The sequence below is a fragment of the Cnephaeus nilssonii genome (assembly GCF_951640355.1).
Source record: "Cnephaeus nilssonii genome assembly, chromosome: 19".
Classification (NCBI taxonomy): domain Eukaryota; kingdom Metazoa; phylum Chordata; class Mammalia; order Chiroptera; family Vespertilionidae; genus Cnephaeus; species Cnephaeus nilssonii.
Window position 1 is genome coordinate 14,724,883 of NC_137090.1, and position 25,273 is coordinate 14,750,155.

At 45.5% G+C, this 25,273-nt stretch overlaps 2 protein-coding genes across 4 annotated transcripts in view; one reads left to right on the forward strand and one right to left on the reverse strand.

Annotated features, from left to right (window-relative positions):
• On the reverse strand, window positions 1-5,120 carry G6PC3 (glucose-6-phosphatase catalytic subunit 3). Of its 2 annotated transcripts, XM_079796957.1 has the most exons (6): window positions 4,698-5,070; window positions 2,286-2,392; window positions 1,807-1,897; window positions 1,207-1,325; window positions 927-1,068; window positions 1-698 (listed from the first exon to the last, which is right to left on the reverse strand). In XM_079796957.1, the coding sequence occupies exons 1-6, from the start codon at window positions 4,913-4,915 to the stop codon at window positions 335-337; spliced, it is 1,041 nt and encodes a 346-aa protein (XP_079653083.1). In that variant the 5' UTR covers window positions 4,916-5,070; the 3' UTR covers window positions 1-334. The 2 variants fall into 2 exon arrangements, with proteins under 2 accessions (XP_079653083.1, XP_079653084.1); XM_079796958.1 differs by lacking the exon at window positions 1,207-1,325 and having other exon boundaries at window positions 527-698; window positions 4,698-5,120.
• LSM12 (LSM12 homolog) overlaps window positions 3,823-25,273 on the forward strand; it is a 25,272-nt gene continuing 3,821 nt past the window's right edge. The window contains exons 1-5 of one of the 2 annotated variants that reach the window (XM_079796959.1): window positions 3,823-3,942; window positions 6,590-6,856; window positions 8,892-9,025; window positions 22,751-22,860; window positions 24,478-24,604. In XM_079796959.1, the coding sequence (XP_079653085.1) occupies window positions 6,631-6,856; window positions 8,892-9,025; window positions 22,751-22,860; window positions 24,478-24,604 (597 nt within the window). In that variant the 5' untranslated portion in view covers window positions 3,823-3,942; window positions 6,590-6,630. Of the gene's footprint in view, window positions 3,943-6,589; window positions 6,857-8,891; window positions 9,026-22,750; window positions 22,861-24,477; window positions 24,605-25,273 lie in introns of those variants that run through there. The other variant, XM_079796960.1, reaches the window with a different exon arrangement.

Here is a 25,273-nt window from a genome sequence, read left to right on the forward strand (position 1 = left end):
TGCACACGGACAAGTTTAGTGGATATGCACACATAGGTAAGAGAGTCCAGAAGTGTTTAAGGGCTTTATTGGGGCCACTCTGAGCCCCTCACAGTGTTGCAGGAACCCACTGGTCTTGCTGTTGCCTTTGCTGTTTGGGGACTTGGAAAGAGGGCAGGAGGAGGGCCAGCCTTTCTGGGAAAGGGAAGGCCTTCTTTGGAGCTAAGCCCGGTGGTGGGGGAAGTGGGAAATTCAAGATGAGTAGGGCCTTTTGGGGGCTGGAAGAGGATGGGGCTGCCTCCTGGAGTGTGGAGGTCACGGAGTGTTGGCTTTGTAGGAGTGGAGGCACCTGAAGTCAGGAAGAGTGGATGGGTGGTGCTTCCTGGGCACTGAATGTGAGCACCACCCAGGGCACAAGGGCCAGGACCAAGCATGGCCAGAGGGTATATTTGAGGAAATTGAAGATGTAGAAAAGGCTGATCTGAGGTGGGTAGCCCAGCCAATTCAGGGGGCCCAGCAGCCCCATGGCCAACACAAGGCAGGCGATCTTCTGTCCATTTCCCAGGTATGCTCGCCGTACTGGGGCATAGCAGGGGGAGTGGAGGGCGATGCCCAGACCCAGGGCGGCCCCTGAATCGCGGCTCAGAGAGGCAAAGGGCCGGCTGTCCAAGTGCACCCACTCAGGCCGCTCACACCACTTGGAGGCCAGGCTGATGGACCTGTTGGGAGGAAAAGTCTTTGCCAGGAGAGAGATCCCCTAGAACCTAGAGAGCCAATGGCTCTCATCCCCATTGGGGCCTACCCCTATGTTCTTCTGAGACCCCAGGACAGACTATGTTTGTGAATAGGTAGTGTGTCCTTTAGTATAGTGAACCAGAGACCCACCAGGCTAGCTACAGGTATGGCAGGACAGGCTCAGCCTGCCCAAGCTTTAAAGCAGGACTTACCATGAAAGATCCAGGCCCAGTGTAAAGAGGATCCAATAGATGAGGCTGGCACCCAGCAAGAGGGCCAGAGAGGTCAACCCGTAGAAGCTTAGCTCCCGCTGTGCGGGCACCCGGGGGGTCATCAGCCAGCCCAGGGCAGCACCTGAAGGAGTGGGGTGACAGCAGCTTCAAGGAGTTTGGGGACATGACCCACCCTGAGCTACAATGCAGTTTGGCAAAATAGACTGGTCTTCCCACTGCCGACAACACCCCCTGGGCCCATCCTGTTCTAGTTGCTCACCAGTTATCAGGCCAGCCAACACCTGGTGAGGGAAATGTGCTAAGAGGAAGATTCGGGACAGACCGACAGCCAGTAGGAAGGTGCAGTAAGCCAGGATCGGCATCACCCTCACCCAGCGGCTAGAAAAAAGAGAGGCAAATGGTCTAGGGCAACGGTCGCCAATCGGCGGTCCGCGGACCACTGGCGGTCCGCGGACCACTGGTGGTCCGTGAGGTGCGAAAGGTTGGTCTAGAGCAGTGGTCGGCAAACTCATTAGTCAACAGAGCCAAATATCAACAGTACAACGATTGAAACTTCTTTTGAGAGCCAAATTTTTTAAAACTTAAACTTCTTCTAATGCCACTTCTTCAAAATAGACTCGCCCAGGCCGTGGTATTTTGTGAAAGAGCCACACTCAAGGGGCCAAAGAGCCGCATGTGGCTCGCGAGCCGCAGTTTGCCGACCACGGGTCTAGGGGATGTCTGGACACAGTTCAGTTGTCCACAGCACAAATGCCCAGGGTCCCCAGAACTCCAGCTCCCAAGCTGCCCTGTTGCTGGGCCTTCTGGGTCCAGGGTACCATTGCCTCTGACCCCACTGGTGGGCCATGCCCAGGTGTACCTGTGTGCCCGAGTGGCCAGCTGGGAAGAGATGGCTGTCATTATGGGCCAGAGGGCTGCTCCTGTGATCATGCAGTGTCCAGAAGGGCTGCCTGTGGGGGAAACAGAAGCTTGTGATGAGAGGATGGGGGCGGAACCCAGGTGCCCCTGGTGATGGTTCAATAGCGCTACCTCCCCGTGGCTGAGAAGAGAACTTTCCCCAGCACAGCCCACAGCTCCCTCCACCCCGAAGCTTTCTTCACCCCTCCCTGAGGCCACTGCTCCCAGGTTTGGCTCTACTCTAAACAAGGTGGGCAGCTGGCGCACTGGCATAGGTGCTGTCCTCCTAGAATTCAACGTGGTCCTCCTAGAGCTTCTTTATTCTCCGGCCCAGTAACTGTGAGGCGGGCCTGTTGGTTGGGCCACCCTGGCTGAAAAGGACTCTGAAACACTCCCCCACATCCAAACTACACAGGAAAAGGGAGGTTTGAGGCTTCTTACCTGGACCAGTTTCACAAGTAGAGGGGAACTGGTGAACCTGGGCTGGGGCCTGGCTGTAGTACCCAGACTCATGGACCCACCAAAATGGCCTGTCTCCAAAGAGGAGCCTAGAAGAGAACAGATGCAAGATGATACTGTGCTCACACAGAGCCAGGGGGACAAGAGAGGGGCAGAACACCTGGGGGTACTCTAGAGGTAGAGTCAGAACGAGAGTCCAGGCCTAGCTGGTTTGCTCAGTGGATAAAGTGTCAGCATGCGGACTGAAGGGTCCTGGGTTTGATTCTGGCAAAGGGAACATGCCTGCTTTGTGGGCTTGATCCCCAGTGTGGGGCGTGCAGGAGGCAGCCGATCAATGATTCTCTTTCATCATTGATGTTTCTATCTTGCTCTCCCTCTCCCTTCCTCTCTGAAATCAATAAAATATATATTTTTTAAAAAGGAAAAAAAAGAAAAGGATTCCTATTCTGTGCTGTTACATTGCCATGGATTTTTACCTTGGAACAGAAGAAAGCACACTATTTTAAAAAAAGTGATAAGGAGCCTGGCCGGCATGGCTCAGTGGTTGAGCATCAACATCAACCTATGAACCAGGAGATCACGGATCGATTCCTGGTCAGGGCACATGCCCGGGTTGTGGGCTCAATCCCCAGTATGGGGCCTGCAGGAGGCAGCCAGTGATTCTCTCTCAGCATTGATGTTTCTATCTCCCTCTCCCTCGCCCTCTCACACCATTAAAACATATATTTTTTTAAAGTGATAAGGCAGTAAGAGATTGTGAGGGGCGGGTGTATGCTCTGAGATGCTCAGAAGTCCTACTTTTACCCCTCCCACTACAGGACCAGCCCTGCTCTTCTAATCCATAGCGAGCCCAGGACCTCTCACTGGGCTCCTCCCAGAGCCTCCTGCTTCTCCCTCTCTCTCCATTTCCCAAATTCCAACCTGAATTACCTCCACCTGAATTACTTAGGTAAGTTTCTGATGTCTGGAAATGGGAGGGGGAATGGGCAGAGGAGACAGAATAAGGAAGACAAAATATTCACAATCCCCTGCCGAGGAGATGCTTGGCCGGACCCTGTGAAATCACACAGTGAGAAGGCTGCTGTGGCCAGAAAGAGAAGAGGTGGGAGAGCAGGAGAGAGGCCGGCAGAAAATCAAGAGCTGGGGAGGGACTTACAGGAGGGACTGCTGCTCTCCACCAAAAACAGCCTTGTTCTCACACCAACCAGGTGCTCAGTACATACTTAGCAAATGAATGGGGGATTTGTCAAGGTGGGGGGGGGGGAGTGCTTATGAGTGTCTACCTAAGGAAGTGGTCTGATTCTTAGGGGAACAGGACTAGAGGGGGATGCTTATACAGACTCTGAAGAGGAGAGAACACAAAGCAAAGGGCAATTAGGTTAGAAGAGAAGTATCAGACACGGCTTTTCCGTTTCCAGTAGGGGCGAGAGCCTTGCAGAGCAGAGTACAAGGGAAGGTAACTCCAAATCCGTTATTTAGCAAGACATTCCAGCCCAGTCACGTGTCTCCTATGAGCCTCCCTTCCCTCTGCCAGGCTGGGGATCTGGCAACAGGGGCTGAGGTGAAGGGAGGTGCAGCTACACGCCCAGTAAGAAGTATAACGACCTTCTACACCCAAGATAGAACAGGTGGCACAGAGGTAAGCCCCCAAAGCCCCACCCACTTGCCTGGGATTCCTGGCATATAAGTCTGTGTGAAGAGCTTACTAGTGAATGAATGGAAAAAGAAGAGAAAGTGCTCCCTGGATGGCAGTGCTTGAGTTCAGGGCTTTTCAGACTTTACTGTCCACAGGAGTCAACGGGGGTCCTTGTGAAAATGCAGATTCTGATACAGCAGCTCTGGCCCCAGGCCCGAGGTTCTACATTTCTCTCACGTTTCCAAGTGCTCCCTATGCTGCTGGTCATGTCCTGGGGACGACACCTTAACTGGCAAGCCCTCTCTGACCTCAGCAGTTACTGCGCAGCCTGTCACAAAGCATGCTTCTTAAAAACGATGTCAAACGGATGAGTGACTAGATGACTGAAAGGGAGTTGAGAAGCAGGACTACAGGCGACTTAAGTCACCATAGATATTTGTTAAAATACAGACTCCCGGCCCTTGCGCTGGAGTTTCTGAATCAGTACGTCTTAGGTGGGATGGGGTATTTGCATTTTTAAACATTGCCTTCAGGGGGTTTCTGATAAGGGCCTTTTGAGAAACACTGGTCTACTCTAATGAGGATGTTGGGGATTCGGAGGTCTGAGTCCAAGATGGGAGGTTTTAAGGCCACGGAGTTCACTGGTGAGGGTGGGAGGTGGGGACCTTTGAGGCACCTGCTGAATGATCGGGGCTAGCGCAGGACTCGGGGCCCCTGGGGGTGGGAGAGCAGGTCGCCGGAGGGCTTCGCTAGCTCACCACTTGAAGATGAGGTTGAGCCACTCGGTGATGAGGCTGATCCAGAGCACTGCGACGCCCACGCGGCGGGAGGCATAGTAGGCCGCGGGGAAGTAGAACAGGAAGAGGCTCTTGGGATCGCCCAGAAAGGTAACCCAGAGCCACACTTTCTCCAGCCAGGGCAGCTGGTTCTGCAGCGCCTCCGCCATCGCGATGCCAGCGGTCAGCATGGACTCCATGGCGACCTAAGGAGCCGGCCGGGCTGGGGTTCGCTCTGGCGCAGAAGCTGAGGAATCCCGGCGGCAGGGAAGTGCCTACCAACCGCCGTCCAAAGCCCACCCTGGGAGGCCCAGGCCCCGCCTTTTTCGCCGGTGGCCGGCACAAGCCCCGCCCCCGCCCGCCCCGCCTTCGGCCGTCCCCGGCTCCCGCGAGCCCGGCCCTTGCCTGGAGCGTTTCCTCCTGCCGTCTTCTTGGGCTTTCCTTTCTACCGGGCAGCGCAGAGGACAAATCTCTGCGAAGGCGTTTCCGCAGAGCCCCACGTGGCCGCTGCTGCCCGCACGTGGGTTTCGGGAGCAGAGGTGGCTATCGCTGCTGTTCTGGGTGGAGGGATGGGCTAACCGGCGTGCTCACGGTTTTGCTTTGCTGCTGCGAAGATGGATGTGTAATCTCCAGGGCCGGATTCCTTCCAGATTGGACCTCCCTTCTCCAGTACCGCTACCCCCCAAAGATATTCTGAGATCTCTTGAAGAGAGTGCTACGAGCACCCTCTCCTCCGGGGAGCCAGGCATATTCCCTAGGCGTTGAAGTGGGACCTCAAATTTACATACACCGCTATTCAGTCCGTGACTTCCTCCGCAAGCCTGATACGCTCGGGTCTGAATTAATTCACTGTTGATTTGGTGGCTGACAGATAAGCCTTTTGATTTTGCGGAGTCTTTCCTAAAGACTTGTGAATTCTTACACACGGTACTAAGTCATAATTCCAGTTCTAAGTTTGTCTTGCCCCCCTCCTTGCATCCTCTTGCTTTCCAAAACCATGTTGGAAGAAGAGGGGACACACACCCACGACAAAATTTGGAATAATCTTTTGGAGGAACACATACAGAAAATTAGAAATCTCCGCTATTGTAGGTAATGCCCTGCATATAGAGGCACAAGGGGGTGAGGGAGGAGGCTGTTGAAGTGACTCCTCCGTTCCTTCCAACCTCAAGCAACTTTGTTCTTGGAGAGTTTTCTAATGAGTGGATGAAAACGAGAGTGCAAATCTGGGTTCTTCTTGGAAAGACATTAATTTCATGAATTAAAAAAGTTGTGGGAGCCCTGGACGGTGTGTTCAGTGGTTAGAGCATCAGCTCACACACCCGAAGGGTCTCGGGTTCCATTCTGGATCAAGGGCACGTATGTCTCTCTCACATTGATGTTTCTCTCTGTTCCTCTCTCTCTTCCTCTCCCTTCTTCCCCCTTTGTCCCTTCCTTCTTTCCACTCTCTCTAAAAAGCAATGGGAAAAATATCCTCCAGTGAGGATTAAAAAAGTAGGATCAGTAATTTGCTCAAGGTCATGTAATTTAGCAAGTGACAGACCTAGGATTTTGATTCCGGTTTAGCCAATTCTATAGCGAATATTCTTGACACTACCACTTTGTAACTAGGTATATTCTAATCATTTGGGCAAGTTTCCTGTTACGTCGTTGGGGCCTCGGATTCCTCACGTGTAAAATATGGAGTTCATGCATCAAACTCTTGTGTCGAGGTGTACATATAATGAAGACTGCAGCTCCCTCCTCCTTCCCCTTTTCATTCCACATAGGTCATTTATCTTTAACTTCTAAAACGGACCCTGCAACCATTGCACCACGGCTGTACTAATATAATTACTCAGTCTCTTTTATTTCTCCCTTCCTCTTCCACCTAGGCTCCCGCCCCACCCAGCACCAGGCCACGCCCCGGCGTGTGATGTCAGCACGTCCCGTGCGTCGCGGCGCGGCGCTCACTGGGCGCCCGGCTTTCGCCGCTGCTGCCGCCGCCGCCGCCGCCGGCCGCGGCTGCTCTCCCAAGATGGCGGCTCCTCCGGGCGAGTACTTCAGTGTTGGGAGCCAGGTGTCGTGCCGGACGTGCCAGGAGCAGCGGCTGCAGGGCGAGGTGGTAGCTTTCGACTACCAGTCCAAAATGCTGGCTTTAAGTATCCTTCCCTGCGCGGAGCCCGAGGCCGGGCCGGCGTGTCTGTGTGGTGGTGGTGGGGGTGGGGGACGACGGCGGAGGCTGGGGCCCTCTCCGGGCCTAGGGGCGACCGGCCACGGCGGAGCCCGTAGCGCATGCGCACGGCCCTGAGCTCCCCTCCCCCTCTCGGGGCTCCCTCGGTCCTCTTTGGGGACTCTGTCTCCCACCCCGTGTGGGAACTGGGCCCCGTGCGAGGGTCGGTGGGTGGAGGGGGGGCTTGACACGCGGATGGCTTTTCGGGATGGCTTTTCGGTGGGAGCGCTCTCAGAGGGGACACAGTGATCAGGAAGAGGAGGTGGTCGTGGGAGGAGGGGGTTGTCGTGGGAGGGGGTTCCCGGATGGAAGGAGGGCTGATAAAATCAAGTGGGGAGGGGGGGTGTAGAGTAAGGAACTGCTTAGGACAAGGGAAGAGTATGGAGTTTAGGAGGGGGTGTCTACTGATGGGTTTGGTCCAAGGAAAGGCGGTGGGGTGTTGACGAAATGGGCCTCACCTGTTTGGAGGTAAAGTAACCTTAAGGCAGAGTTGGTGTCTAAATTGGGGAGAGGGGCTTGCTTTGCTGGTTTGTGTGTGTATGCGTGGTGTCATGGTCGGGGGAGGATTTTAGGTTTCTCAGTCATTTGGAAATTGCTGTTTGGGGGATGTTTGCATTGGAAGACTGGTCCAGAGAGCGGAACACGTTTTTCAGGGACTTATGTAGGGATGTGTGGGTTACAGGTGAAAGAGTAAGTTGTGTTCTCTTGCTCAGCCGAGCACACATGGAGTCCTGGCTTTTCCATAGAAATCGCCTCCCCTTTTGAAAGGAGCAGTAGTTTTAAACAGAATGGAGAAGGTGGCCTGCTTTCTTGGGGTGGAAATGATTTCTGAATTACTCCAGGAAATGCAGTCTTGGAAACAAAATGCTTCCTGGTTGTAATAAATGTGCCACCCTTTTGTCTTTTATTTGAGCCACAGGTGGGTTTATTTGGATTTTTTTATTTTTTATTTTTGAGGAGTAATCCTTTATACTAGCATCTTTCAAAAGGAAGTTTTCTACTGAGTCTGCTGCATTTGAGTGGCAAGTATTTTAATTAGTTTACCACTAGTCGTAGATTTCTAGCTTAGGAAGATGGCCTCTGAGACTAATACAGCAAAAATAGTTGCATTTAAAAAAAATTTGTTACCGATTTTAGAGGGAGAGAGGAGGGGTGGGGGAGAGAGAAACATTGATTTGTTGTTCCACTTATTTATGCATTCATTGGCCGATTCTTGTATGTGTCCTGATTGGGGATTGAACCAGCAACCTTGGTGTATCCAGTTGAGGCTCTAACCAAATGAGCTATCTGGCCAGGACGTTTTTTGTTTGTTTGTTTAAATACAAGAATTCATACCTGGAACAGATAAAACCTTTTTACTTTTTACATTAGTGGTTTAGTTGGAAGGGTTTGGGAATGAGGAATTACTCTGCTTTTAATTGGCATACAGTGTGCCAATACATGGTTGGAGAATGAATGAATGAATGAATGAATGGTTTAACTTGCTGGGTCACCTTGAGTCAGCTTCTTTTCTAATGCTGTAGTTTTCTCCTCTGCAAAATGGGAAATGTCAAATATGAAAAGTGACAAGTAGTGTACAGATAAAAGCAGTATTACACCAAGAGCAGAAAGCACTGCCTCTTCTGGTTCATTCGGTTCAAAACAAACAGTATTCATGGGCATTAAAACTGCATTACGCGTCTCCATAAAACTGGTAGCCAGAAGGTGACAGCAATCCTTTTGAGGCTTCCAGTTTTGAATTGTATATGGCTTCGAAAAGCTTGTGATCTTATGAGGTAGAACAGGAGGAAGGGGGCAGGCAGAGATTTCCTGGGGAGAGTTGTGATTCTTGTAAGGCTCCCCCCTCTTGCTTGAGGCGCACCTTTTACACAGGCCTTGTGAGAATTGTGTGTTTTTATGCTCCTTTTGGTATGTTGTCAGTGCTCTGCTTGCCCCTGTTTTCCTTAACTTTATTTTTTCACCAGAATGTCCCTCTTCCAGTGGAAAGCCCAACCATGCAGACATCTTGCTCATAAACTTACAGTATGTTTCAGAAGTGGAAATAATTAATGACCGAACAGAAACCCCACCTCCCCTAGCTTCACTCAATGTTAGTAAGGTAAGGACTTGAGGGTAGTTCTGGTTCTCCAAAACGGTGGGAAAATTGAGTCTCATTGACTCTTGGAAATACATACATTGTCCATTGTTTTTTATTTTGTCATTGACTTACAATTGCATGTTCTGATACTCTTTTAAAAAATACTTTCAGTTTTATTTCTGGATGTCTTCAGAAGACTTTAAAAAACATATTAATGCCCAAATAGAGAAATAGAGTTGAGAGCTTGCTTTAGTCTTTTGTGGAAGAGGGCTTTTAAAAAAACCCTGGAGTCTATGAGTGAACTTCTGGAATTGGTGGGGTTGGGTAGGGGTGTGGCCTGTGCAACCCGAAATTGCATATGTGTGCACACATGAATATGTATATGTTTGTCCTGGGTGAAGATATGAATATTCTTCAGATTCTCAGGGATTCATGATCTATAAAAATTTGAAAACCACTGCTTTAGAGCTTCATTTTGGTCTTTATGTTTGAATTTTGAGGTCTAAACAAAATTAGAGGTTTAGGATATTTTAATTTTAGATGTACAAATTGATCTCTGGGAACCCCCAAATTACTTTTTTTTAAAAAAATATATTTTATTGATTTTTCTACAGAGAGGAAGGGAGAGGGATAGAGAGCCAGAAACATCGACCAGCTGCCTCCTGCACACCCCCTACTGGGGATGTGCCCGCAACCAAGGTACATGCCCTTGACCGGAATCGAACCTGGGACCTTTCAGTCCGAAGGCCCACGCTCTATCCACTGAGCCAAACCGGTTTCGGCCAAATTACTTTTTTGACTCTTCAATTCTATCAGTCAAAGGTCATGTTGATTAATAATATTATCGCAAGACTTGTTGTAGCCTTTGCTGTCCCCTATACTTGGAACACTCCTTCCAAAGCGTCTGGAGCTTTATCCATCAGGACTTAAATGGCACCTCTTCTAGGAAGTCTTTGGTTACCCAGGCTAAAGTAATTTGCTCCCATTATTCTCTCTTAGAGTACCTTATCCTTCAAGCTAAGGTGACATATCTTTAGAGTCCGACCTGTGGCATTTCTTAGAGTAAAGGGGGTTGCTTTTGTTTCACACTGGGACAAGTATAGATAGCGTGCCCTGGGCACATTGGGACTGATGTAGCCTATTCATAGCCTTTTTGTAATTATAATTGTATACCATTTGTTTACTTTTCTATCTCACCAAACTTTCTTTTGTCAGGATGGGAACTATACCTGTTTTGTTCATCACTGAATATACAGAGCCTTGCACAGAGTAGGTGTTTAATAAATATTTGTTGAATGAATAAGTTAGGCTTTTGATTTTAGTAGCAGCTGCCTTAAGTCTCTTGAATTAGTGTGGTGGAAGTTTTTCCCTCTAGAGGAGTCTTGTAATAATGTATGTTCTCTTGCCTGTCTTGGGAATATGGTGTGTTTGCTAAGAATTGAACAAAGCAAGGGAATACTCGGGCAGTTGAAACAATAGAGGGTAACTGAGGCTAGCAGAATGTAGTTACCGCAGATACAGAGCTCCCTTTCCAAATTCCGGGGAAGTACCACATGTTTTTTAGTGATGGCTGAGGACAGATTCAAAAGGGTCTTAGGTTTCATATTAAAGGTTGTTGTATATGTAACATCCCATTCTTAGAAATAGAACGATTTTTGAAACCCTGGCTTAGTCAGGTACCTCCTACTAGAGTATAGGAACTCTTTGGGTGTTTTTCTATTAGCTGAAGAGATTTTAAAAGATTCAAGTGAAATAGTTTATTCCTAGTATGTTGAGAGAAATAGGCTCTAAGTTATTCTTTAGTATTTATTTATATGGTATATGAAGTCTGTCACTAAATAAATGGACCTTTAGTGAGTAGTAGAGGAAAGATTACCTGAGAGATGATTTTTTCAAATTTACAAGATACTATTTTCTGCTCTGTGACCTGTAAGTGCCACCAATTATCTGAGAGGGCTTGGAGTGGTATGCGTAGGATTGTTAAGAAGTTCTCGTATATTTTACCTCAAATATCAATACAGGGTGGAGCAGAAGTAATTTTACAGTTGTTCTTGTGGAAAATAATACAGTAGTTAATAAATAATAATATGCCTGGCCGGCATGGCTCAGTGGTTGAGCATTGAACTATGAACCAGGAGGCCAGAGTTTGATTCCTGGTCAGGGCACATGCCCGGGTTGCTGGCTCCATCTCCAATGTGGGGTGTGCAGGAGGCAGCAGGTCAGTAATTCTCTCTCATCATTGATGTTCCAATCTCTCCCTTCCTCTCTGAAATCAATCTTAAAAAATATTTATTTATTTACTTATTTATAAGTAAATAAATAAACTGTCCAATCTCCTGATTAAAAAAATAATAATAATAATACAAGAATAAACGCTGTTTCGCATACTTATAACTGTAAACTTGCTTTTGCCCCACTCGGTAGTTTGTGGTTATTGAGTTTGTGGATTATCTTTGCTTTTATGATTTTGCTTTCTGCTGGTCAGTTTTAGTTGTTTGCTAGTGCTGTAAACTAATAGTTTAGCTACTCATTCAAGAAAGAAATAGGAAGTAATAGATTGAGGAATACCATAAATCTTTACTTTCCTTACATTGTAGCCTGCTTGCCAAGTCTTGAAAATAGTTTGCTGGGAAGAAAAGTCAGAAACTAAAAACTAAAATTAGGTTGGAGGGTTGTCTTTGGATTTCTTTCTAATTCTTCCATTTGTAGAAATGTTTATGAGTAAGCTATATTGACTTTCCCTTGAAACCAACCTTTGAAGCTGTTTTGTGATTCCTTCTTGAATTTAGTTAGGATTAGAAGAGCCTGCTGGGCTGTTACTGAAAACAGCTAATCTGGGCAGCTGTTAACATGTTGCTTAGATGACATGAAAAGTCCATCTCATTTAAGAGCATGGACTTTGGGTTTTTTAAAATGGAGGATTGTTTAAGCCTGTTAGACGAGAACTAAAGTGCCCTGAGACCCCCTGAAAGAAAACTGTTGATGCTCATAGTCTAGGGAAGCACTACCTGTGACTTCCACTTCCAGTGGAAGATCCATCACATGTTGGCTCATCTTGCTGACGTAGTAATTGCTCTGTTTAATTAAACCTGTTGATATAAACTGTATATTTGTTTACTCCGACCCAGCAGGAAATGGAAGAGAAGGCCTTTTAAAGGAAATACTAAATTCCAGCCCAACTAGAGAAGGTATGAACTAGCGATTGGAGATGAGCCTGTTTTGCTTTCTATTGGCAGTTCACTGCAGGCTAAGAAGTCCTATGTCTATCCACAACAGTGGGATGTAAGAGGAAGCTTGGAAGAGGACAGTGGAGTTGCAGAAGGTGGAAGTTTTGAATATCATTTTCTCCACAGTAACGGAAGTTTTGAATATCACTTTTATCTTCTCCACAGTAACATTGTACCTCTTAAAATGTTCCATTTCTGACTATAAGACAAAAGCATTTAAATAAAAGTACAAAAGCACACCAAAGCCAATCATAAGTGAGGTTCAGTTTATTTGCCATATAGCTTATTAGTTTACTCTGTCATGAGGAAAGCTTAAATATTGCTTGAGGATGAGAGCCCTAGGGTCCTCATGGTTGGGTGAATTAAGGTGATTCTTAAGGTCCTTTGAATTGACTTCGCTTCTTGTTCTCTGGGGATAGGTTGTGCATGGGTTGATAGTGCTCTCAAAAGATGATTTAGGGGCATGCCAACATGAACAGAGTTCTCTTTCATGTAGCATTTATCAAATATTTACTGAAATCTCTTATGCAAGGCATTGTGGTAAGCTCTGATGGGGACCATACCTTATGTTTTTCAGTGCTAAAGTTTACAGAGAACTTTGACATCTCTTTTCTTTCCATATTTCTTTCTTTTATTTAAAAAATTTTTATGATATATCATTTCATCCTCACAACCACACTGTGAGCTTTAGAGTGTATTCTTTTCCTTATAACAGATGAAAAAATAGTCTTACCCATTTAAGTGACTTGTTCGAAGTGATATGGCTAATAAGTAGTGTGGGAACTAGTATTTTCACATGCCACCCTCTGAACTAGCAATCGTTAGACATCTCATTTAATCCTCACAACAGAGGATGAGTTACTTGCTTAAGGAAATACAACTAGTAAGTAATAGAGCTGGGATTTGAACTCTCGTCTGATATTTTAATGGCAAAGTCCCATTGTTTTTTCTACTTATGTGTTTTTAGCCTAGGGAGCTTATAGAGTAGTTTAGTAAAATGAAATGAGTAACTAAATATCTGTAATCCTAAATAATGTTTCTAAGTAAAGAGAAACATCTGTGTTGTGTGGTCAGGAGTAGTGTGGTCTAGTAGAAGGAACGTTGGGACCAAGCAGAGTTTTTAAAGTCACTTCTCTGCCATTTAATCTTAGCATAAGTTTGCCCACTGTAAAAATGGGATGTTAGAACCTATCTCATAGAGTTGTTTTGAGGATTAGGTCAAGTTGACTAGCCTTGGCAGATGTTAGTTTTATTCTCCCTCATCTGCTCTGTGTAGCCAGCTGATGTTCCTTTAATTATGGGAAAAGGGGCAAGATGGGGGAGGGGAGCAGAGCAGTATGTTAAAGGGAAGACAACCAAGAACATTGGTGCTATTACCATGTCAGTCTTTCCTGGTATTGGATCTACATTTGTTCAGATATTGGAACTTGCCAACCCCAAATTGGGAAAAGTCAAAGTTGTATTAGATACCATTAATATGTAATATCTAATAATTAGAAGATGTTTTTAAGAGACCTCTTGGTGGTGTCCAGAATTAACTTGAATTTCCAGTGCAATGTTATGAGGTGCCATAGTTAAGTGAACACTTGCCTGAGTACTGGAGGTTAGAGTGAGCAGTCATAGAACCTAGGAGGCTATGCTTTCAACCTCTGAGACTCGTAGGAAGGAACTCATTGACACAGCACGACAAGTGGATGAATTCATTTGTTTCGATAAATGGATCCAGTGCATTGAACGAGGTGTAAGTCTTCTTATCACTTTGCTGAGTTGGAGAAGACTTTCTGGAGGAGATATTAGTGTGTTGGGGGGCGGGGCAGGAAAAGGGACAAAGCATAGAAAATTGAAATCCACAGATAAACTGTCAGCCTCTTACAAACATAAAGTGAATGATCACTTGGAACCAGGAAGAGATTCAAAGAGCTTATCGTAAGTTCCTGGTAATGAAGAATGAGTTGGCTACTTTTGGCTAAAAATGTATTTGGAGATTGGTCAGTGAGTGGAGGGATTTGGTAAGGCTGAGAAAGTGGAAGAGACAAAGTTCACTTTTAAAAGAAATGGACACCCTGGACAGTGTGCCTCAGTGGTTGAACATCAACCCATGAATCAGAAGGTTATGATTTGATTCCCCCTCAGGGCACATGCCTGGGTTGTGGGCTCAATCCCCGGTAGGGGGCATTCAGGAGGCAGCTGATGGATCTCCCTTCTTCCCTCTGAAATCAATAAAAACATTTAAAAAAGAAAGACGATACACGAAGTTCATTTTTAAAAGAAATGATGCCCTGGCCAGTGTGGCCCAATGGTTTAGAGCATTAGCCTGTGCACTGAAGTTTGATTCCTGGTCAAGGGTGTGTACCTGGGTTGCAGGTTCAATCCCTGCCCTGGTTGGGCCCATGTGGGAGGCAGCCAATCCATGTGTGTCTCTCACAATGTTTCTTTCTTTCCTCCCTCCCTTCCACTCTCTCTAAAAATCAATGGAAAAAATATCCTCAGGTGAGGATTAACAGTAACAGCAAAATAATAATAAAAGAAATGGACATGAGTGCCTTACCTTTAGGTAAGATGTCACACTGAGGGAAGTATGAGTTCCACCATTTTCAAAGCTAAGATTTAGCATAATCTGACTTTCTGGTTATTTGAGGATTAATCCTCAAGCATGAGTAAATTCCTGGGGTAGTTGATAAACACTGCATTGTGGCCTATATTCATGGATCTATATATCTTGACCCTAATGTGTTGAGATATGGAGTTATCCCCAAGGAAAATCAGATGACTTAGCCACCTTATGTTTAGGTATGTGTATATTGGTAGGAGGTAGAAGGTGTTTATATTATGTGTAAATGTGGGAAGGGAAATAACTACTGTCTAACGAAAGCAAGACTTTTTTTTAGATAAAATTTTTCTGGCTTCTAGAAGCTATACTATATAACCTGTTGGTTCACTTAATTAGAATATGTTGTCAATGCCACAGTTCCAGGTTAGAGTCCACCAGTAAGTTTTGCACCTGGCTTTGAGCAGATGGCTCTTTCCTTAACAGAAGTATTATGAATATACAAGTGGGGGGTGAAGAGGGAAGAGTTCATCGCTGCTGAGTGATGGGGCATGATAAGTAGTGTTTGTGTCAGATGAAGTCAGAGAGGTAGAATGGTTGCCATTTTAAAAAAGCATTAGCCTTTTGAAGCAGGTCACACTCGGTGGCATTCCAACTTTGGGGTCAACCTGACAGCCATAGTTGGGGGTACAGTGCTTTAGGGCTCATGACTAAGTTCAGTCTATAGTGCATGGCAGCCAGCTGACTCAGTACTGAGGGCTCTCCCTCATTAGGTCAAGGATTTGGTTCTGAAGGGAGCTTTCTTGATATTATGGGGATCTGGGAAGAGCAACTGTCTGCCTGAAAAGACAAGTTGCTGAGCCCAAGTACACTGGGTGCCGTAGGTGTGCTGTTGCAGTCACCTCTGCACTCTACGTCTTTGACACAGAGATGAATCAAAATAAGGACTTTACTGTTGGGTCAGTAGTGGCGTCTCTTTCAGTGTTAAGAAGGGGGCATTTAACTGGTTTAATTTCCCTGGCAGAGAATAGGCATGGAGGTTGGAATTTTGAGACTAACTTAGGTAAGTACCAGAAACTATCCTGGAGAGCAAACAAATTTCACTTCAACTAAAAAATTAAAGGACCTACCTAGTACGCCAGGAGCTAACAGTGGTGTGATAGAATGTGGGGAGTATGAAGAACTGGGTTCTTTTTACAACTGGGCTGCTAATGAATTGTGTGACCTGTGTTAGTCACTTAACTTCTGAGAACTCTTCTATGAATCACTAACAGTCATGGTTTCTCTACCTTTTATCCACCTTCCCTCTCGCTTCCCCTCCCTTCCAGGTGCTAGGAATATAGGATGAATAAGTCACTGCCTTTGCCCTTAAGAATCTCATGTTGGGAGTAGTGAGGGACAGCAACACTTATCTTAATGGTAACAATATGGCAGGATCAGTGTTAGTGGAGGTGTGAGCAAGGTGTTATGATAAGGGAAGCAAACTTTTTCTATAAAGATCCTGATAGTAAATATTTTAGGCTTTGTGGACTACACATTATCTGTCAAACTACTCAACTTTGCCTTTGTAGCAAAAGCAGCCATAGATAATCTATATATATAAAAGCCTAAGTGACTGTTACTACCAGTCAACCATTCGACTGGTCACTATGACGTGCACTGACCACCGGGGGCAGACACTCAATGCAGGCGCTGCCCCTTGGTGGTCAGTGTGTGCCCACAGCCAACCTCTAGCGGTCCCTCCTCCTCCCTTCTCTCCCCCCCCCTCCCCCGCCGACCCTGATCAGGTTGGGACTGGGTGAGAGGGCCCCGATCTGCCCCAATGCCAGCCTGGCTGAGGGACCCCACAAATGCATGAATTTGTGCACCGGGCCTCTAGTATGTAAGTGGGCATGGCCATTCCAATAAAATTTAACTAAAACAGGTGGTTGACTCAAGATGACTCACAGGCTGTGGGCAAACTACCTGTGAAAGTTAAAACTTTGCTTATAGCATATGCAGACTGACTAGAGGCTGGTCGGTATTGTACGGCAGCAATATGCTGGTTTGACAAGTATCGTGTTAAAGTCTGGAGATTGAGGTGGTGCTGTAGCCCCTGGATTTGAGCTATTCATCATACCTAAAAGCACTCAACATATCTTAACATTCTAGTTTAGGAGAGTTGTTTGACTTCTCTAGTCTTGGCACATCAGAAAATGATGGGTCCAATAATTTAGGCTTGTTTAGGGAATGCCTATCAGTATTGACTAAAAATGCGTTCTTACACAGGATCTGTTCTTGAAAGCATTCCTGTGAATTAACCTTTAACAAAAGAAATAAAGGATGTCCTTGAGGTTTAGGGTGAGATTGGGGCCCTTTTCAGAAAAGAGAGGCCCTTCACTGAGAGGCAGACAATTGTGTTCTGTACTGGGGACATTGATGGAAATGCCAGAATTCACTGATAAAAAAAGATGATGGCAGCTGAGTCTTCAGATATTTATTCTCGCCCTAGCCGGTTTGGCTCAATGGATAGAGTGTCAGCCTGTGGACAGAAGGGTCCCAGGTTTGATTCCAGTCAAGGGCACATACTTCGGTTGCAGGCTTGATCCCTGGCCCTGGTTGGGGCGCATGCAGGAAGCAACCAATCGATGTGTCTCTCTCACATTGATGTTTCTGTCTTTCCCCCTCCCTTCCACTCTCTCTAAAAGTCAATGGAAGAGTATCCTCGGGTGAGGATTAACAACAACAACAAAAAGATATTTATTCTCTTAAAAATATTTTCTTTTGATTCAAATTTATAACTATTTTCAACAATAATTTAGGCTTGTTTCTCTTAGGGGGAACTGTTTGAGTATAGTACAGGGTTAAGAACACAGCCTCCAGAATCAGACTGGGTTCAAATCCATTCTCCCACTTGTAGCTTGGTAAACTTGGGCAAGTTCTTAACAGCTGTGCCTACTTTCTCCATCTATTTGGTAGGAGTAATTTTAGTCCCTATTTCATAGGATTGTTGTGCAGATAAAACGCTTACTACATGCCAAGTGTGTAGCTTGGTGCCTACCATGGAGTAAACTCTTGTTCAACAAGTTGAGCTCTTAGAATTTTAGTGTTCACTATCAGGCCTTTTTTGCTCCACCATTCCAGTGTTTGATTCAATGTTTTGATTAATTTTTATGTGTTCTAGAGCACAACTTAAGGTGGGGTACTCGATCTTTTAGTTCCCAACTGTCCAAGGTTGTAAAGAATAGTTTTATTAGAAACTTTCAGACAGGAGCTTTCAGTTAGGGAATAAGAAGACTTGGAGATATTGGTAGTTGGAAGAAATACATTTAAAAAAAAATCTTTACCTGAGGATATGTTTATTGATTTTGAGAGAGAAGCAAACAAACATCGATCAGTTGCTTCCCATTCACACCCTGACCAGGGATGGAAACCACAACCTAGATGAGGGCACTCTAATCAACTGAACCATCCAGCTGGGTTGGAAGAAATACTTTGTAAGAGACTGCTTGTTGCTAAGAATGAGGGCTTTCCAGGAGTGCACCTCAGAATTGAAACAGTAGGAGCAAGCATGGGCCCTTAGGATGACAGTTGTTGTTGGCTGCTCTGGTCCGCCGTCCTTCAGCCTCCACCAGCCTTGCAGGCAGCACCGGCAGTTCCAGGGCAGCAGCTGCAGTGCTTCCTAACCCTTCTGTGAGGGCAGCTGGTCGGAAGGCCTGGATGCACATAGAAGACAAACTGAGTGGCTCATTGGAGTCAGTAGGTCACGTCGGGCAGGTTCCTCTCTGGGCTCTCCTTCTCATGTTGTATCAGCTGTCACAGCCTGCTAAATATTTGCAGGAAGAATCCCTCTGGATTTCCCACAGCACCTGTGCTCTCCTGGACTGGGTGTGTGGAAACAAAATGGCCTAGCTGGTTACTAAGTAACAAGATGGAGTGTATATTGTTTGGATTTTGTTGTGTCTGCTTCTCTTCGTGTCACTGAGTGCAGGAAGAGATGTGTTCCGTTGGTGTTCATTAATTCATTGACTCAAGGGGTAGCCAACAGCAGGCATCACTAGAAGCCTTTTAATATTAATGTGCTTTGATATCAAGTTCATGCACTTATCTCCGTTGCCCACATGAAGGTGCTATATGTAAAATGGCCACAGGAAGAAGCACAGGTTAGTAGACTAGGAATAACTGTTTTTACTGGGGAACACAACATAAAAAGAGAGGCAGGTAAGTACAAGCTGTCTTGTGCAGTCGTTTCAATTAATCTACATGCACATTAGTAACAGATATTGGTAGGTTTGTGTTTCTCGGTTGCCTGAACCCAGTGTACTCTTAAAGTTGGTGCCTTTAATATTCTTTGAGATTCTAACCACATAGTGCTTCAGTTTTGATTGGGAGAGCCAGCAGCCTACATATTCGCATTGAAACTGAATGCAGTATGGTGCTAGCCATTGAATTTAAAAATTGTCATCTTGCCTTGTCTAGTGTGTCTCAGTTGGAACGTCGTCCCGTACACCAAACTGTGATGGGTTCAATTCCCAGTCAGGGCACATATCCAGGTTTGGGGGGTGGTTGACCCCCTCCCCGGGGCATGTACCAGAAGCAACCAATCAATGTTTCTCTCTCTCCCTCTCCCTCTCCCTCTCCCTCTCCCACTCCCTTCCTCCCTCCCTCCCTCTCTCAAAAAAAGAATCAATAAAACATATCCTCGGGTGAGGGGGGGAAATTGTACTCCTCATGATTGACCCACCCTTCCAAGCTAAGGTGGGTCCTGATGACCCTTCCACCTTCTCTACTAAGTGCAGCTTATTGGTTCCCTTTAGCAGTTTGACAATGACCATAAACTTATTAACTTAGAATAAGTGAACCATATAAGATATGTGTTAATTTACAAAAATAAGATGTGGGGAAATTTAGATCTGTATAACAGCTAATGAGTGTAGAGTGATAGCCACTTGCTTTACCAAAGGAAGCTTATCCACATTTTTCATCAGTTTTTAGGAACATGTTATAAAAGAACAAAGTAATGTCCCTCTTACTCCCAATTTTGAGAAGAAACACTTTTAGATTCTTTTTGTGAGGATAATCTTCCTTGTGCCTAGCCGATGGGGTCCTCTGTGGAAGAAATTTACCCCGTACAACTTCCTGGTGAAAGCTGAATCTCAGATACAAGCATTTTTCAGATTGCCATGAAAATATAGTCTGTAAACTGACAACTGGAGTTTTCAGGGTTTGCTGTGAGTCCAGTCCGCCCAGAGCACAAATGTAGGTACAGGTAGAGGATATTGGAGCAAATTTAAATACAGTCAACTTATACTGATTTCTGCTGACTTTTCCAAGGCTCTCCCTTATATCATTTAACATTTGGGATCTGTTTGCACTATGAGTTGACATGGAGAATCATCTATTCTCCTTTGCTTTCAGAGCCTTTAGAAGAGATTGTGCAACTGGTATTTGGTTGGGGGGGGGGGTGTATTTTGAAATAATTGTTCTGTAACCATTGTGTTGCTGCTATTCAGGCTGTCCAAACTAATCGCTTCTGGCTGAAATTTATATCCATTTTATTCTGCCTCTACCAAAAAATGGCTCCCCTCCCTGAAATTCTTTTGGCTTGATTTATGAGTTCTATTCATATATATATATATATATATATATATATATATATATATATATATTATTGATTTTTAGAGTAGAAGGGAGAGGGAGAGAGAGATAGAAACATCAATTATGAGAGAGAATCATTGATCTGCTGCCTCCTGCACATCCCCTACTGGGGATGGAGCCTGCAACACAGGCATGTGCCCTTGACCAGAATCGAACCTGGGACCTTTCAGTCCGCAGGCCGATGCTCTATCCACTGAGCCAAACCAGCTAGGGCAATGAATTCTATTCTTAAACATTCTGCATAAATGCCTGGTTTCTCTGAGCCAACTCGTCTCTCTTACTGAATGGGTGATGTTATGTTTTTAACCTACTATGGAGGTGGCAAGGATATTTTACTTTGAGTACCCAGACTATGTAATTATCACAAGCTTTATAGGAGCGGCTTTGTCTGACCCAACATTGGGAGATGCTTTGGTTTTCAGGGATAAACATTTTTAAAAAGACCTCAAAGTGAGATCCTCCTGCATGCTCATGGGGTGAACATCTGCCTGACCACCAGGCGCTTCCCAGGAGCTCTGCAGGAGCTTGGTTCATCCAGGGGAGCTCTGCTGCCCTTGTGATTTTCCTTCTTTCCTTGGAGACTTCAGATCTTCTGCAGGGTTGTTGGGAAAGTGAGGCTCAAGAAAACCGTTACCAGGGTTTTCTTGGTGACTGAGTAAGCTTTGCTTGTTGTCACTGAAAATATACCACCAACAGTTCTTTCCATAGAAACTGGGTGCTTTCTTGCTACAGGTGGGATTGTCACTCCTCAGAGAATTGCTGTCAGCCTGTGCATTTATTTCTTTGTGAAGTTGTAGCTTGGTGGGGCCAAATGGCAGGACTGGGCTTGAAAGATTATTTACTGCTGCTCGCTCCCTCTCCATGTCCTGGGAACCATGTGAAATGGAGCTCTGGCTTCAAATCACTGCAGAGTCTTGGCTTTTCTTCCCTTTCACTGAGGGAGACGGAAATGATAGTGTTTCTGAGATCGCTCTTCTGTGCTCACTTCCCTCCTTCCTCAGCCAGTCTCTGAAACTCAGATGCAGGGATGAGACTCCCCAGTTCCTCATAATCCAGTTGAAGGCCTCCTTTTCTCACCCTCAGTCAAACCCATGCCTCAATAAAGTGCTTCATTTTACCAGCAAACAGTTAGATACTTTGCTTACTTTTCCGCCAGTAGAACAATATTTGGTTTATGGTTTGAAGGGTCACTGTTAAAACAGAATACAAATGTTTAAGAATTCCAAGCATCTAGGTACTTTGCGAATGTGCTGGAGGTATGATTACCTCTCTTTGTATTTAAGGAGCTAGTGTTTCAGGACAAATTGTGTGTTTGCACATGTCTTTAATGTGCTGCAGCATCAATATACTAAGCTGTTCATGTGTCTGAAAATCTCAATCATTTGACTTTCAGATGCATTATCTGTCTTTTGTTTGTTTTAACCATCTTGTCCAGCCTATTTGTTTTGTCTTATGCTCAAACAGATTTGTACTCCAAGTCTCTAACAACCAATAGTGGTGGGGTGGGGGTAGAAAATGTATTAGAGGACCAACAGGATCAATAGGCATCCCACCCCTGTTCGGAGGAATTTCCTATATTTTAGTAGAATTTTGTTTGATCAGTTTGTGATTGTTTCACTAGATGGCAGGTAAGGAACTGACATGAAGTAAAATGCTGGCCCTTTTTCTAAAGAGCAGGACCGCTCTTCAGCTCAAGCTGAAGATGGACAATATCCAGGTTTAGGTTTATTTGAGTTTTGGTTCCCTGTATGAGCACAGATAATGGTGCTGGAAAGGTAGAGTCTTTTGTGCTCAGTTCCCCTCCTCCCTCAGAGAGTCTCTGAAACTCAGAGGCAGGGGTGAGACATTAATTTCTAAACCCGACGCTCTAGCACAGTAGCTGATGAATATTCTTAATTCTCTCCTTTCATAAAAATGTTTGTATTACCTTTTAACTCTGACTACCACTTTCCCATCAGGTAGCTCCACAATCATCTATCACATTACCCTGCTCTGTTCCCTTCCAGCACTTAGCACTGTGTAAAGTTAACCTTGTTTATATTTTTGTTTATAGTCTTATCTCCACTCCCTCTCTTCAGTGCTGTATCTCTAGCTTAACATAGTAAATGTCTGGCACATGGTAGACATTCAAAACATTGGGAGGAAGGAATATTTGCCAGGAAAAGCAGTAATTATTCAGGTGTATTGTGTGTATTTGTTTCACTTTTGATCTCTGAGAAAACTGAATCTACCCAAACCTGTCTTTTCCGGCCTCCTTTCCTCAATTTTGGCTTGACTGTTGGGAAGAATGAAGGTGAATGCTTTTCTGAGTCTCTTTCCTCTCCCCCACTTTAGCTTGCCAGCAAAGCACGGACAGAGAAGGAGGAGAAGCTGAGCCAGGCCTATGCAATCAGCGCTGGTGTCTCCCTAGAGGGCCAGCAGCTCTTCCAGACCATTCACAAGACGTAAGTTGGGGGAGCATAGAGATCCCTTATCCCGGGGGGTGATGCTGCCTGGTTGTGCTGTCTGGTGGCTGACTTTCGCGTAGTTGTGTTCCTGAAAGTCATCAGGGAAGCTGGGTAGTGGTTAGCAATACCTCGACATCCAGGGATATGAGTACTTGTGCCTTTCCATACAGAAAAGTGGGGTAATTGTGGACAAATAGTCTTCTCTGGGCTTCAGTTTCTTCATCTGCAAGACTTAGTTTTCAATTAGGTTATCCCTAAAGGTCCCTTCCATACCTAGTATTCCATAATTTAGAACTAGTGATCTATTTGTCTTTTATTATTTTATCTTGTACCTTTCTCTAAAAGCTTATGCAGTTTTATTAAGGAAAAATTATATCTCTTTTGCTTGTCCCAATGGTACATTGGGGTGAATATAGGGAATTAGGGAGAGCAGAAGGCCATTTTATTACCACCTTCTAAAAGACATTTTGTCACAGCAGAAGTCATTTGACTCCACTAGCTTCCCTAGTTGCTGAAAAACTGAACATTTGACACTCCTCCTCCCCCCTGCTGCCTTCTGTTACCCTATTTAACCACCTGGGTCTGGTGCACAGATGGCAGCTGGCATCAGAGCTGTTTGAGTCCATGGTGTGAGTCTCTGAACATTTACAGGTATGTGAAGGAATTCTCTTAGTAGTATCAGCTGTCCTGGGTTTCCCAAAGTGTGAACTGGAATGGGTTTTCCCAGTCTAGCAAGTGCCCTGCTGTCTGATAATTGAGAGGGACCATTTTGAGGAGCAGCTTCCATTTTAGGTGGCGGGCAGAGTACAGATCACAATAAGATGGGGCATTTGTTCTTTCTTTCTAAAGGTGCCATTTCCCCGTAGGCCAAAGGTTGGCAAACTACAGCCAGCAGGCCACGTCTGCTTATTTGTTTATATATCATTTGTGGCTGCTCTTATGGTACAGTGACAGAGTTTAGAAGTTGTGACAGAGATTGTATGGCCTGCAAAGCTTAGAAATTTGCTATCTGACCTTTTATATAAAAATTTTACCAATCCCTGCTCTGGCTGCTACTCAGGTTGAATCTAGTGGCCTGAGCCTAGCTGAACTCAATTTTGTTTGGACTTCTGGAGCTGCCACTAAGTTTTCTATGTGTTTCCAGGTCCCTAATGCTTCAGAGCAACTTTTCTGGGTCCTCCTCAGAGTCAAAGTGCATCCGTTTCATTGCTTTTCCTAGCCAGTGACTTTTCTGGGTCCTCCTCAGAGTCAAAGTGCATCCGTTTCATTGCTTTTCCTAGCCAGTGACTTTTCTGGGTCCTCCTCAGAGTCAAAGTGCATCCGTTTCATTGCTTTTCCTAGCCAGTGACTTTTCTGGGTCCTCCTCAGAGTCAAAGTGCATCCGTTTCATTGCTTTTCCTAGCCAGTGACTTTTCTGGGTCCTCCTCAGAGTCAAAGTGCATCCGTTTCATTGCTTTTCCTAGCCAGCGATACCCAGAGGTGTTTCTGGGCTCCTCCTCCTCATGGGCTGCTGGCCGCTAGTGTTGCCTGAGTGGTGAGCTGGGAACTTGGGGTCAGCAGGAGGTGTGGGATGCCTGCAAGAGGTAACTTTCACCTGTTCTCTTCTCCTTCCAGCATTAAAGATTGTAAATGGCAAGAAAAAAACATCATAGTCATGGAAGAAGTTGTTATTACACCCCCATATCAAGTGGAAAACTGTAAAGGCAAAGAGGGCAGTGCACTGAGCCATGTACGCAAAATAGTAAGTATTAAGGAGCCACGAAACTTTAAGTAGAGAATGATTCCTTGGCCTTCACCCTCCAGCATCAGGCAGGACAGTGTGCTGCAATCCCTGCCTCCTCTGATACAGCCACCTTGTGAATAGCCTTGCTTTGCCACCTTGCCTCCAAGCAGTGTGCTGCTCTGCAGCTGTGGCTTAGACACTCCTGCAGGGGTGGAACCACTGGGTAGTGTGGAATAACTCGAGTGGTCATTTGCATTATGGTCCTTGGTAATGTGTGGCTTTTTGAAATTGCATGATATTGGCCTGAGCAGTTCCTCTCATCTCAGGCAGGGTTCTTCTCAGGAAGGGCTGGTTGGTATAAATCAGTTGCCAATGGCGTCTCTGACCCTGCATATGTCACCTGACTTTTTAGATTGAGTTGTAGCATTTATAAAAACAAACAGCATTGAAAGACCAACATTGTGAATGTAAAAAGTTTAAGACTAATTCCCCACCAGCTTTCTGTTCTGTACTTGTCTGAAGAGAGGAGAGGGATTTTTGGATCATGATAATCTCTTTTCAGTTTCCATTTTAGTTTATAGATTCATCTTATTTTAGCCAAACTTAGCTGAAGCTGCAAAAATTGTGGCTGAAACAAGTGACACCCCCCCCCCCCCCCCCCCCCCCCCGCAACAGACAGCAAAAGCA

Coding starts and splice junctions, on each gene's coding strand:
- G6PC3 (XM_079796957.1), bottom strand. CDS start 4,915: ATGGAGTCCATGCTGACCGCTGGCATCGCGATGGCGGAGGCGCTGCAG. Junction 2,393..4,697: donor CTCAACCTCATCTTCAAGTG/GTGAGCTAGCGA, acceptor GTTCTCTTCTAG/GCTCCTCTTTGGAGACAGGC. Junction 1,069..1,206: donor GTTGGCTGGCCTGATAACTG/GTGAGCAACTAG, acceptor CCACTCCTTCAG/GTGCTGCCCTGGGCTGGCTG.